General features: G+C 48.5%; 6 protein-coding genes across 6 annotated transcripts; 3 read left to right on the top strand and 3 right to left on the bottom strand.

Annotated features, from left to right (window-relative positions):
* Positions 1-1,173: 1,173 nt before the first annotated feature.
* N7500_000719 (Major facilitator superfamily domain general substrate transporter) lies at positions 1,174-2,900 on the top strand (the record flags this gene model as incomplete). The annotated part of the gene is made up of 3 exons (XM_056671865.1): positions 1,174-1,579; positions 1,636-2,519; positions 2,574-2,900. The coding sequence occupies 3 exons, from the start codon at positions 1,174-1,176 to the stop codon at positions 2,898-2,900; spliced, it is 1,617 nt and encodes a 538-aa protein (XP_056537438.1).
* Positions 2,901-4,339: 1,439 nt separating this feature from the next.
* Positions 4,340-5,954, top strand: N7500_000720 (MFS transporter; the record flags this gene model as incomplete). Its single annotated transcript, XM_056671866.1, has 3 exons — positions 4,340-4,453; positions 4,512-5,547; positions 5,611-5,954. 3 exons carry the CDS (start codon positions 4,340-4,342, stop codon positions 5,952-5,954), a joined length of 1,494 nt encoding a protein of 497 aa, XP_056537439.1.
* Positions 5,955-6,191: 237 nt separating this feature from the next.
* On the bottom strand, positions 6,192-6,937 carry N7500_000721 (uncharacterized protein; the record flags this gene model as incomplete). The annotated part of the gene is made up of 2 exons (XM_056671867.1): positions 6,192-6,505; positions 6,586-6,937. 2 exons carry the CDS (start codon positions 6,935-6,937, stop codon positions 6,192-6,194), a joined length of 666 nt encoding a protein of 221 aa, XP_056537440.1.
* Positions 6,938-7,134: 197 nt separating this feature from the next.
* Positions 7,135-8,525, bottom strand: N7500_000722 (FAD-dependent oxidoreductase; the record flags this gene model as incomplete). Its single annotated transcript, XM_056671868.1, has 6 exons — positions 7,135-7,478; positions 7,540-7,915; positions 7,976-8,079; positions 8,137-8,240; positions 8,301-8,438; positions 8,500-8,525. The coding sequence occupies 6 exons, from the start codon at positions 8,523-8,525 to the stop codon at positions 7,135-7,137; spliced, it is 1,092 nt and encodes a 363-aa protein (XP_056537441.1).
* A 946-nt stretch (positions 8,526-9,471) lies between these two features.
* On the top strand, positions 9,472-11,066 carry N7500_000723 (OTU domain-containing protein; the record flags this gene model as incomplete). The annotated part of the gene is given in 5 exon segments (XM_056671869.1): positions 9,472-9,727; positions 9,826-10,167; positions 10,185-10,237; positions 10,285-10,875; positions 10,938-11,066. The coding sequence occupies 5 exon segments, from the start codon at positions 9,472-9,474 to the stop codon at positions 11,064-11,066; spliced, it is 1,371 nt and encodes a 456-aa protein (XP_056537442.1).
* A 726-nt stretch (positions 11,067-11,792) lies between these two features.
* Positions 11,793-12,714, bottom strand: N7500_000724 (type 1 glutamine amidotransferase; the record flags this gene model as incomplete). The annotated part of the gene is made up of 3 exons (XM_056671870.1): positions 11,793-12,083; positions 12,187-12,413; positions 12,474-12,714. The coding sequence occupies 3 exons, from the start codon at positions 12,712-12,714 to the stop codon at positions 11,793-11,795; spliced, it is 759 nt and encodes a 252-aa protein (XP_056537443.1).
* Between the last annotated feature and the right edge of the window lie 78 nt (positions 12,715-12,792).

A 12,792-nucleotide genomic window follows, 5' to 3' on the forward strand; every position in this document is an offset into this window, starting at 1 on the left:
TGGTCGAAATAGAGTGTTTATTTGTTCTAGTTGAATTAGCAATTCGATTGTCGGGTTATTCCGTCGTTACCCGAGCCCTACATTCATATGTATCCGATCATAAATTTGAGCTTTCCAATCACACAAACTAGACTAGATGAAAAAACTATGAGATAACTAAAAATATGAAACCAGGCAGATTGCGACCCTACATGTACCCTACCACGACAGCATGCCAGAGAAGGTCCAATGATCCATACATGCTACAAGCGACGCCTTGGGAGTAACACCAATACTGTAGTACTTCTGAAATATACTGCCAATAAATATCTACTTCCTGATTAGGAGGTTCAAGTCTCAACATGCAATTTATGGGCGCCATTTTCGCGGTATCATTTCAAGATCTGTATTTTAAATCAATGTATGCCGGTGTAAAAGATGCTGTTTTTGATTTTGATGGCATGTATGCATGGATCTTCTCTGCCGAGCTGCCGAGCTGTCGTGGTAAGAGAGGAAAACCTGACTCCGTTGAAAGGGGACCTGACTCATGAACCCCGTTGAGACCAATAGTCAACGAGAGATCATAAATTATAGCCGGGATCATTTTACCCTCAACCGCAGTGACGTCCCAAGCGAAGTGGCGAACATTAAAGACATACTAGAGATGCAGGGTCACATCGCGAACGTGCACCAACGAAAAATTTGGAGGGCCAAGTTAGCGTGGGAGCTAATTACATCGCATTGACCCAGGTCCAATATTGTTCGAGTCAACCACGAAACATATCAAGTCGATGCACGACTCCGGCTCACTGATGCGCACTAAACGTGCGGGTCCCGTCTCTCGGCCAAATGAATGCGCCATCACGAACCCCTGTCGTCGGCACGATAACGCACCGCGCTCTACGGAGTAGACCTTGGTGTTTTATGTGTCCGAGAGATGAGTTGGCCCGTGAAAAAAAAAATGTGTCCGATCACGCTGACCAACTTCGAGATTCAATGGCCAGTATCGTGGCTTTGCCATGGAGTCTTAGTATATCTATCCCTTCCTGCCGTGGGAATTGAGTTCACAGATCACACATTGAACGATATTAGCCTGCGGTTGGGAGAATTCGACATCTGCGACTATCTATTTCTTCGGTTTCAATTGCCCACAACGATTTAGTCGAAGCTTCTTTGAGAAAAAGAAATATCGATATGGAGTCCTGGTTCCAGTATCGCCGTCTTCGCCGCGAAGCAGAGGAAGATTTGGCCAATAGTCAAACCAAGCTGGGGCGCAGTGGTACCTCATCGCCGTCTCTGGGATCAGACCAAGAGGCAGGAGTGGCCGAGAAGCCAGCCGTCTTCGACGATGTCCCCCTTGTACCCGGCGTGGAGGTTTCTCGGTTAGGAGACAACGGCGAGGTTGTGTTCGTGGTTGGGTGGAGGGAAAATGACCCAAGCAATCCTCTCAACTGGTCTCTACTTCGCAAGTGGATGGTCATGTTGTGCTGCTGTCTGGTCGCCATCGCCATGACAATCCCTTCCTCAGTGGAGGGTGCGACTCAAGACGCTTTCGATGCGCACTTCGGTGTTAACGCCATGGCTGGATCTATGACGACCGGTATGTATATTGTTTCCCTCTCTTTGGATATCCTGCATTCTAATCATCAACAAAAGGTATCTTCCTGATTGGAATCGGCGTTGGCTCTCTATTCGCCGGTCCATTCTCCGAGACCTTCGGCCGCAATATGGTTTACTTCACCGCACTCATCTTTGTAATTCTGTTCGTGATGGCAAAAGCTCTGGCACCAAACTATGGCGCAGCCCTCGTTTTCCGCTTCCTGTGTGCTCTATTCCCCGCTGCCCCAATGACAGTCTCCGGGGGAACCGTCGGCGACATCTGGCAACCATTGCAGATTCCCTTCGGCCTGCCCCTCGTCACCATCGCCGCCTACTCGGGCCCGATCCTGGGCCCTGTGATCGGCGCCTACACCCCGCAGATTGGCTACGTGTGGGCCGATTGGATTTCGATGATCATTAGTGCCGTCGCTCTGGTCGTCGTCCTACTCGGCCAGCCTGAGACCTTCAGTCCTGTCCTTCTGGAATGGCGCGCGAAGCACCTCCGCGAACTGACGGGTGATAGCCGGTACCGCGCTGCCCATGCGTCTACCTCTGCAAACTCATTAGGCCCGCGTCTGCTCACCAACGTTTCCCGGCCCTTCGTCATGATCTGGACTGAGCCAATCATTCTCATCTTCAGTTTCTACCTGGTCCTTCTCTACTTCGTGCTGTTTACCTTCCTCAACGGTTACCCCTTCATCTTTGCCAATGTGTACGGTATCAGCACCAGCTTGACCTTCGTCATCTTCGTCGCCATGATTCCCGGTGTCATTGTTGCTCTGGCTATGATTCCTCCTCTGTACAACATGACCAAGAAGGCCGCAAGACAGGCTGAGGCTGAGGGTCGGGCTTTGCAGCCCGAGGTATCGCTCTACTGGGCCATGGCAGGCGCATCTATCATGATGCCGGTTTCTCTCTTCTGGATGGCCTGGACTTGCTACGTAAGTTCTTCTAATCCATCATCCCACATGATATTTACTAACATTACCTTCCAGGCTGACATCAGTATCTGGTCCCCAATCGTGGCCTCCGGCGTCTTCGGCTGGGCCCTTGTTTGCATTTTCACGACGACATACATGTACATCATCTTCGTGTACCTGCAGTATGCTGCTTCGGCACTTGGATTCATGACCTTTGCGCGGTATGTCGTCGCTGGTGCTCTCAGCCCTGCTTCTGTCAAGATGTACGAGAACATTGGTCCCCATTGGTCGGTGACTATCGTTGCTGTTCTGGCTACTCTCATGGCGCCTGTTCCCTATGTGCTTTACAAGTACGGCCACAAGGTTCGTGCTATGAGCAAGAATGCGGCCAACAAGGCGTAGATCCCAGGCTTTTGGTTGGGGTTTGTATTTACATGTGAAAAATCGGATGGGATGTGTGTGGTTGAGAGGTGGTTTGGGGCTACATGTGACTAGATGGATTAATTTAGATATTTCATTTTCTTTCAGGATTACAATAATCAATGAACACGACTTTATGTACTACTTCTCGTTGTTTTGTCTAATATAGGAGGCATGAAAAAGCCTTCATCTCTTCATTTAATATTATGTCCTCCGTATCAATTTTGAGCTTCTATCGCATTGTTGGCTCAATAGTCAAGAAAATCAGTCCCGGAATGTGAAAAATGTCTCGATAATATCATTCCTGTAATTTGTGCTGATCACCTCAAGATTGAAGTTTTTCTGATACATCTTGGTAGAATTTTGCTTGGAAATATCTAGATTATGACTTCTGGCATAATGGGCGGAAAGCACAATTGGGGATAGCCATGAATGACTCTGGATGACAAGCTTGTCCTCGCCGATCTTAGATTTCTGAAATGATGAAACAATAGGCATCATAGCACTAGTTTTTTGATAATTCGTTAATAATTTTGATGATCCTAGGAGAGTAGAAGGGCTTTATAGGGGCTTTATAGCCTGACCTGACTGCTAGGGAGGGGAAAGAAAAGGGCGAAATCCCTACTATTCAATCTCTAGAAAGAACAGGGCATTGATACCATAACAAACTAGCAAGCAAACCGCTTAGTCTGGCAACTAATCAATTAAGACGATCTGAAGACGGTTCAGGGATGGTCTGAGATCCAACAGAACCAGAAAAAAGACAGGACAAAAAGACAGGACGCAAAGTGGAGAGAAAAGCAAAAGAAACCCCGAAAAAGCAAAGAGATCCAGCAATACAATCACAGACTCCGAACCCCATATTGGATACACAAGGGTACCTAGTTACCTGTGATTCGCTAACTACTGTGCTTGTTCAATGGCAAGAGATTGTTGTATGCAACATGTTCTCATGGAACCCCTACGAATCCACTTCAAAGGACCACAAAATTGTTTCCAGTGTCTATCCCCGCCGCAAATCATTCAGCTGGTGCAACTTGCGATCGTGGTGGAGACTATGACCCAGTGCATCATCAGTGGTCCAATCGCTTCTGTTGATCGTCAATAAATCATGCAGAGAATGTGCATGTATCATCCCTCCATGCATGTGGATCTACCAACTAGGACAGTACTCAGAGATAAACTGGTTCAAGAGGCCAAGGCGGCTTATGTTGAGACCTGCTCATTGCTCAGATACTCATTGGTTTAAATATAGTTCATGTAGCCTCGATACAAAAGTACATAGTTCCCAATTCTCTTATGACTGCACCTTCTTCATCTTCATCGTGGAGTTGACTTTCGAAACATCATTACGAGGAGAACTCGGGAGAAAATCAGATTGGCCCTCTGTGGGATTTTAGAACTATCATCTGCGAATGACCATGGAGGCTATCGTACCGAGAAAACCATGGCTTTTCAATCTACGCTCTTCCAAGCAACTGATCGGCCTGGCTGTCTTCTCCACTACCTTTACTGATGGATTTCTCTACGGGATCGTAGGTGCATCTATCATTACCAGCATAATGCACATACTGACCCTAGGCTGTCTTCTAGATCGTATCCGTCCTTCCATTTTCCTTAACTAATCGATCCGGAGTATCAGAGGCTGACGTCCCATTTTGGACGTCAATCTCCTTAGCCGTCTTTGGACTTGCAATGGTCCTCGGCGCCCCGATGGCAGGTTGGATTGTCGGAAAATGCGAAAGACGTCAAATACCATTTCTGGGAGGCCTCTTTTGTGCATTCTTTGCCACACTCTCATTCATGCTTGGGGTCAAGCCGTGGATGATCATCGTGGCAAGGGTTTTCCAGGGTCTATCTGCGAGCGTTGTCTACACTGCCGGCCTAACGCTGTTGGTGGACACGATCGAGTCGCACGAGCTGGGACCCTGGATTGGTTTCGGACTCTCGGGCATGAATTTTGGCGTGCTTGTATCACCCACGCTCGGAGGAATCGTATATGAAAAAGCAGGGTTCTATCCTGTCTTTATCATGGGTCTTGGCGTCGTCGTCGTCAACTTGATCCTCATTTTGCTGATGATTGACAGAACGGCTGCTAAAAAATATACAGCACAGAATGGCTCCACTAGGGCTTCCTCCCTCCCGAATGGAAACTCGACAAAGAGTGCTATTGCGAATGGAAAACGGCGATTGTCGACTGTCGAAGATGGCGATCCAACCAACACAACACCGCTCCTCTCACACTGCCGCGAGTCCTCTTCGGCGATTGCAAAAGATCCTTCTTGGTGGAGTATCGTCGGAGGCGTTCTTCGAAATCCACGAATACTGGCCGCGTTATATGGATGCCTCATCAACACGATCTTAGTGAGCGCCATGGACGCTGTCCTCCCGACGTTTATCAAGCATACTTTTCACTGGTTTTCCGGTGCTACAGGAGCAATGTTTCTAAATATAACCATTCCATCATTCCTTGGTCCATTTGTTGGTATGATCTCGGACAAATATGGCGTGAGATTGGTCTCAACTTTTGGTTTTACGCTGGGGGCTGTAGCAGTCGGTCTCCTCGCTCTGATACAACAGGACGATACTGTAAATAAGGTTTTCGCCTGTTTACTATTAGTCTTCATTGGTAAGCTCCGTCGTGTTTTGCATAAGCGTTATAACTTTGCGTAGGTTTGCTCATGATAAACAGGCATAGGGCTCAATACGTCACTGACCCCGTTGGTTACGGAGCTACCTCGCATCGTGAATGTTCTTCAAGAGGAGCAACCGGATTTATATGGCGACAAGAGCGCAGTTACTGAGGCTTATATGCTCCTCGATGCAGCGTTTGGCGCCGGAACTGTGCTTGGTCCATTGCTTTCAGAGCTCGCCTATGAGACTTTGGGATGGACTGGATGCACCACCATGCTGGCGCTTTTGACTGCGTCAGCCATACTTCCAGTAGTAAGTTGCTGTCTGTTCATTAACTTGTTGAATATGGTCGCTGATTTCAAGCAGGTGGTCCATTTGGCCCCAAATCCGAAAGGCCGGTAAATGATGTTTCGGTTATATATGTTTCTCGTTATCTAGTTGAGGCATTGTCAAGGCTTTTAGGAAAGCATTGAAGAATGTCAAACAACCCATGCCCCTTTCGTTGCGAGCTCTGACACATGGTGGGAGTGAGGGGTGATCATAATTCCAGGTCAAGGGCTGGAATAGTTGTACCTAAAGGAAAACCCCCATAAGCTTGTTCTTCCGGTTAGGATACATCGATGAATCTGGTATGCAGTTTCAAAGTTCCTGAATTACTTCCTGTTTTTTCTCCAGCCGGACCTCAGAGAGGCCATTAGCGAACCAACTCATTCGCATAGGGTCCCGATCCAGTGCATTGTATATCTCATCCAAGTCAGTGCCAATCCCAATCTCAGCTGCAGTCTTCAAGCTCCGTGAATCGACAGAAGGAGCAATGCTTGGCCACACGCTTTGAACACTGTTGAAAAATATCTCCACTGCCAAGTCACCAATCCCTTTGACCTCCTTCAGTAATCGTCCAACTTTGTTGATTTCGCAGCCTGCGTCCAGGAGGAGATTGTTCAAATCGCCCTCTGTACTCATGCAACGTCAGCGTCAGCATCTACATGGGGTATAACATCGTGGATTCAAATATGTGTAAGCTAAAGCATACCATATTTCTCGACAACAAGATCCGCGAGCTCACCGAGATTGGTAGCGCACTGCTCCCGATACCGATTGTAACCCCCAGCTTGTAAAACCATCGTTCGATCTTCCCACGTACTATTGGAAAGTACGTCGATGTCATAGTACCTGGCTTTGATTAATTCTTTTATTGTTTTCTGCGTCAACTCGTGAGAGATTGGCCTTGCTTTGATCAGGGCATCCATAAGCATCGCCAGTACCATCTCAGGGCAGGAGTTTGGCGAGTCGGCAAAGGTTGTGCCATGTAGAGGTGATCTGCCGAACTCATTCAGGACTTTGTCAATTTTGAGGGCTACTTCTTTCGACGTATGTGGTGGCATCATGGAGCACGTGAAGTAGTGATTATATATGTGGTTGAATGATCTTTCTGCTGAGTTTCAAACTGAATACTCAAGCAATGCTCCATTGACGTCATAATGGCATATATAGAGTGACCAGGCTTTGCAATATATACAGGTCAAGGCTGAATGTGGAACTGCTACGAGTATACAACAGTTGAACTGTTCAACGAAGTTCCTCACAGCTTAGCGCGAGACTTGTTCTGCAGGACCTCGTTGACCAAAGCCACAGCGTCATATGCACAGCCGAAGGAGGCCTGATAGCCAAATCCTCCATGGCCGTAGTTGTGGACGACAGCCACACCATCCACCTTGTCCTTCTCAATGCGAGTGCCACCCTCTCTCAGGGGTCGCAAGCCAACGCCATGGCGGATGATATCCAGCCCCTCAATACCCTGTCCCTCCTTAACGAGACTGGGGCAGACTTCGATGCAACGCTTCATGATGCGAGTGGCAAGGTTCATATCTGGGAGTGCATCCCAGTTATGCTTTTGATAAGAGCCACCGAGGATGGTGCCACCACCTAGAAGCAATCAGCCAATGGTCAAACAGTACAACCAGCATATAGGAATATAGGATCTTACCTGCAGCACGAGTCATAATGTACAATGCCTCATCTTCTCCGTCGTCAGTCCCGGATGTCGACATCATGGGACCGGGATCGTTGCGGACCACGACGATCTGGCCACGGGCAGGGTGCATCTTCTCGTCGAGAACTCCGCCGAGGGTCTTGGACGACAGACCAGTGCAGTTGATCACCACGTCAGCCTTCTGTCCGGAGTGGTGGGCATTGGCGGCATCGGCGATGTGCTTGAAGATAGCTCGCTTGAAGACCGCGCCGTTCTTGACGCACTGACCGACTAACCAGGGCAGGTAGACGGCGGTGTTGATGCAGACAGAGGTAAACTCCTGGGCGTTGTCTATCCCAGCAGGCAATTGATCCGAGGGAACGCCTTTGAACTAGAGTCCTCCCGTCAGTATGTAGCCAGTCTGTGACACCAACCCACGGTTCAAACATACATCAGGCACGACATCTTTATACCATGGGTTTGGCTGAGTCAGTTCCGAGAACCACTTTCCGGTGTCTGATTCCTGATCCTTCTTTCGGTTATAGATCAAGGTGCCTATATTTTGTTAGAGGGTCATCGTATGCTGATCAGGTTCTGGGGAAGAGATCATACCTCGGAAATGGATACCGGCCTCGGGGTACTTCTCCGTAATTTCCTTCAATGCTGGCCAGGTATTGCGCTCCCATTTCTGATGAGCACTTCCCTCCTTTCCCACCCTGTAGAAGATCCACTTAATCAGAACTTTATCTCAAGGAACCGGTTTCAGTTGGTCATACGGCATATAGTTGGCACCGGCCCATGGGGACGCATATTCAATATCATAGTCTCCAGGCATGTGTTTTGCCAGAACAGTTATCTTGTTGGCGGGATCTTGCGACAGCAGATATGCGGTGGTCAAACCAGACACACCAGCGCTGTTACATTGTTAGTGATCAAACGACTTTCAGAGGTAAAAGAGAATCTTGGGATTCTTACCCCAAAACTACAATGTTGTTCGCCATGGACTGTTGATTTTCTAAGCAAAGTACAAAAATAAAAGCTGGGAACAATTGAGATGCAAGGGGTTTGCTGAAAGGAGTGGGGTGAGGGGAGAGCTCTCAGTCCGGTACAGGGTCCGGTAAGGTCTGGTAAGGTGTTGTAAGGGTCTGCTTATCTCAGTTTATACTTGACCCATTGTGGAAGTCCTACCGAGGCGGTGTGGAGCAGTCACCAATCAGATGCCACGCAAATAAAATAAACGCGCTAGAGATTTTCAGTGGGTCCATCGATGGATACGCACTTTTAAAAATACACCTCCGCATAAGTGCGGAGGTGATGCTGACTTGTAGCAAAGGGCGAATTGGATAGGTAGAGCTGATTGAAATCCTTCAATGCTCTTGTTTGTGAAACATCTCTCGACCTTTCATTCAAGTCTTCAGTTAGTATCTAGTGATTTCACCTTGACTTCCAGCAAGGAGCTCCGTAAAATCCCGCTCCATTACTCCGGACTCCACTCCGAATTGAACGTTATCGATCACATTTGATCTTGAATTGCTTGAATTGATGCTCACTTTGCTCTTGGATCATTGTTCTTTTCCCATATTCTCGTGTCAGATAACCGAGAAGAAGCTTCGATTTCCTAATTATAGATTTGAATACCTGGAAAGGCTTTTGATACAAAGAAAGTTGGGCGATGTCATGGTGGACAGACACCCCCGGTGTGGCCAATCACCAAGCATCAAAGCTCACCGCCTCCTCCCGGTAGTCAAATGGGCATTGGCGGCCGAACAATTTCCTTTTTCATACCACCCGCAGGGCCCGAATTCCTCTGCGGGCTTTTGTTTGCCATTCTTAGATCAATAACCTCAATTGCTCTGTTTTCTCTATTTTCCTTCACTTCTTTATCTGTTTTGTCAATTGGTCTACACTCCCATAAATGCCGAGCTTTAGTCGAGTCTTCCCTTCAATATGTCATGCCTCACTAATGGTGGCAGAATCGTGCCCATACTTACGGGCTCTGATTCTCACGATACCACTCTCGAGGCGCCTGCGTTAGACGCATCCCTTCCTCCAATCCCTCATTCTTCAATGTCTACCCCACCGACCATGCCCCGCCTGTTGCAGGATCAGCAGATTTCAAAAGCCAAGCACATGCACCACGCGAGCTTGGAGATGGCCTCTCTCCAAGAGAGAGGCCTGTATGCACTCCCTACAGAGGGAGACGGTAAGCCAATTACACTTATGGCATGATTGCGGAGCTCCATTGCGGTCATTGGGAGCTGCGTCACGTCGTCTTGCCTATTCTGACGCGTCCAATTCCAGGCAATTGTCTCTATTACTCCCTCTCCGACCAACTGTATGGTGACACCCACCATGCAGACGAAATCCGCCAGCTTCTGGCCAATCATATGGCTTCCAATAAAGACTACTTCATGCAATTTGTCGTTGCTGAAGGTGGGGAGCGGCGCCGGCCGAAGCGTGCGGCTGCATCTGCGTATGCTACTCGCTCCGCCGATGTCTCCGCTCCGACGCAGGAGGATATGGAACGGCGCTTCCAGGAAATGATCGCTACCTCGCGCAAGAATGGGGAATGGGGCAGCTCCGAGCATCTCCAGGCATTCTGTCAGGCCTTCAAGGTTGACTTGAATGTGTACACTATGGATGGTGTTTCGTTGTTCCAGGATGTCAATGCCCCCCAAACCAACCTCGGGATGTTGTGCACGTAGCTTTTCATGTAAGTGTCCTGCTACGCATATTATCAAACCCCACTAACCACCACAGGACTTCAAACACTATTCTTCAGTGCGGGGAATTGACGGCAAGCATGAAGGACTTCTTACCAAGTTGAAGCTGTTCCAACCCATCAAGGGGAGAATTGAGCCTAAGGTCATTTCAGACCCTGATTCCGACGTCGATCATAAAAAATCCACTTCACAGGAAGAAAACCCCATTAGTGATGTAGCCACTAACGATGCCGGCCTAGCTGTTGACCTCTATCCCCCTTGGGATATCAAATCCATTCAAGAGGGCTTGGGAGGCCGATATGATCGGGAAACCATTGTTGACATGCTGCAGAGATGTCGTGGCGATATCGATCGCGCCTTCGCCGCGCTCTTGGACGAGAAAGCCGACGTCCCACTTGATAAGAAAGCTGCCCCGGGAATTCCTATGAAACCAAGTTTGCAGGCTTCGCGGTCTTCCTCTCCATTTAGCACGGGTAGCAAGCGGTCTGCGGAGGACAGCGATGATTCCGAAGATCCTCGTCCCGCACGACGCACTCGACCTAAGAAACGGCTTGTCTCCAATCTTACATTGGGTGTTGGGATTTCATTCAGGGATGAACACGACGAGGTCGTCTCCTTGAATCTTCGAGTGAGTTCTTCCAACCATCAATCTCCTTCGCATGGGATTTCCCCTAATCTTTCACTTGATAGATGAACTCCGACACAGAAGATGGTCAGGCCACAGACCCCTCTCTCCCGGGTAACACCAACCCGGAACAATCGGACACGGACGGAAAAAAGTGTCGTCGGAGTAGACGACTTTCCCGCCCACGTCCCTGATTTATTTATTTCTTGTCTCCAGTCTCCGGATAGACCTTTGAACATCTTTAGCGCTTTCTCTTGCATCGAAAAAAAAAGGCGTTAGTGATGAAGCGATTGGTTTGGGTTTGCATATTGCATCGCCTTGCGGGGCTCGCGGCCTATGGGCTTGCGGAAGGGGGCGTTTTGTCTTATGAACTTGCATGAGGATATTGCCTGGGGCAGTCCTCACTGATCTTGTTTACAACGATACCAGGATTTCTTTTCTCCCATTATTTTATAGAGCCTTCAGCTTCTTCTTTTTTGGCACCTTTATTCCGGTCTGGACTTTGACCCATGACCCCCAGTGTTGGTGGCGAGCTGGTGTCACAGCTTCGTTTGGTGGCTTGAAATCTAATATAGATTCGAATGTCACACCCATTTTTTTTTGCCGGACTGTCAGTCGTGCTCATTTGGTTCCCGATTCTTACCACATAGTGAATTGGGTGGAAGTAATACTATGTGACCCCAGGAACTCACTTATTCCCAAGTAGCAATTTTGCCTGACACTGGGTACATGTATTGGAAGGCCCTCATCATCCATTGAACGTGTCAAATGCTGCAGTGCGTCTTATGTGCATGAAGATAGATCTATTTGATACCAGTCTAAAGGAACATCAACCAATCCTCGCGAAAACCTGAAGCCAGACAGAAGTAACCAAATCTAATGCAGTTCGCATGTGTCGCATCGGGAGTGTGTTCCTACTTTCAGTCCTCCAGTAGGAACTTCAGGAACGTCACTCCAATACCAACACCATCATTTTTACTATTAGCTCTGCTCAAAGCATCCCGAGCTTGGTCCTCCTTGAAAATACCTTTCTCGGCCCGGTTCTGGATAATCTCTGTAACGATATCCCCCGTAAATTCAGGATGGCCCTGAACGGTAATAAAGCGGCGCGGCACATACATACCCTGCACAGCGCAGCGCGGGGATGAGCCCAGAGCAATCACGTTCGGAGGATAATCGAAGACAATATCCTGGTGCATTTGCTGGATGCGCTTTTGAGAGAAATTAGGTCAGGTGTCTGCATATCCACGTACTCGGGTGCATGGGCACATATGTAGCTTATTGTTACACAAAAAGCAGGCGCAGGGAACTCACGATCTTCTCCCGTCCAAACAACTCTTTTCCCTCATTGGTTAAATCCATATCACACACGGCGATCTCCCAACCTTGGTCGCTTCGTCCGACCTTGACGTTTAATGCGCGGCCGACGATTTGGTGTCCGAAGCAGATTCCAAGTAGGCGGACGCGATCCTGCGCGAGGACTTGCTGAGTAAATTCCACGAGACGGTTGATCCAGGGGATGTCTTCAAAAGAGTTGTGTCCTGTGGTGCCTCTATGGTTAGTTTGTGCAATGTTTTGGGCCTACCCGAGTCAATACGCACTTGATCCTGTTAGGAGCACGGCATCGATATCTTCCAGCTTTGGGTACTTGTCATCATTGACTATATCCCAAGCCGTAATTTCCAGACCCGTTTTTGGGTCGAGTCTCTCGGGCTGGTTCAATGCATTGGCGCTAGCGTTGAGGAGGGCGCGGAATACCCCGCCATACCCGTTATAGCGGCGGTTGATGTTGTCAAGCGGGGTGTCACATTCCAATACGGCTATACGGAGCGGCGAATGCATTGTTCGGGATATTTGTAGACAATGTGATACAGTTCTGAACATCTGTTTGGGAATCTCAGGTTGAGCCAAGTAAAACGC

Source organism: Penicillium coprophilum, assembly GCF_028826855.1.
Source record: "Penicillium coprophilum strain IBT 35676 chromosome Unknown utg000001l_segment0_segment0, whole genome shotgun sequence".
Lineage (NCBI taxonomy): Eukaryota > Fungi > Ascomycota > Eurotiomycetes > Eurotiales > Aspergillaceae > Penicillium > Penicillium coprophilum.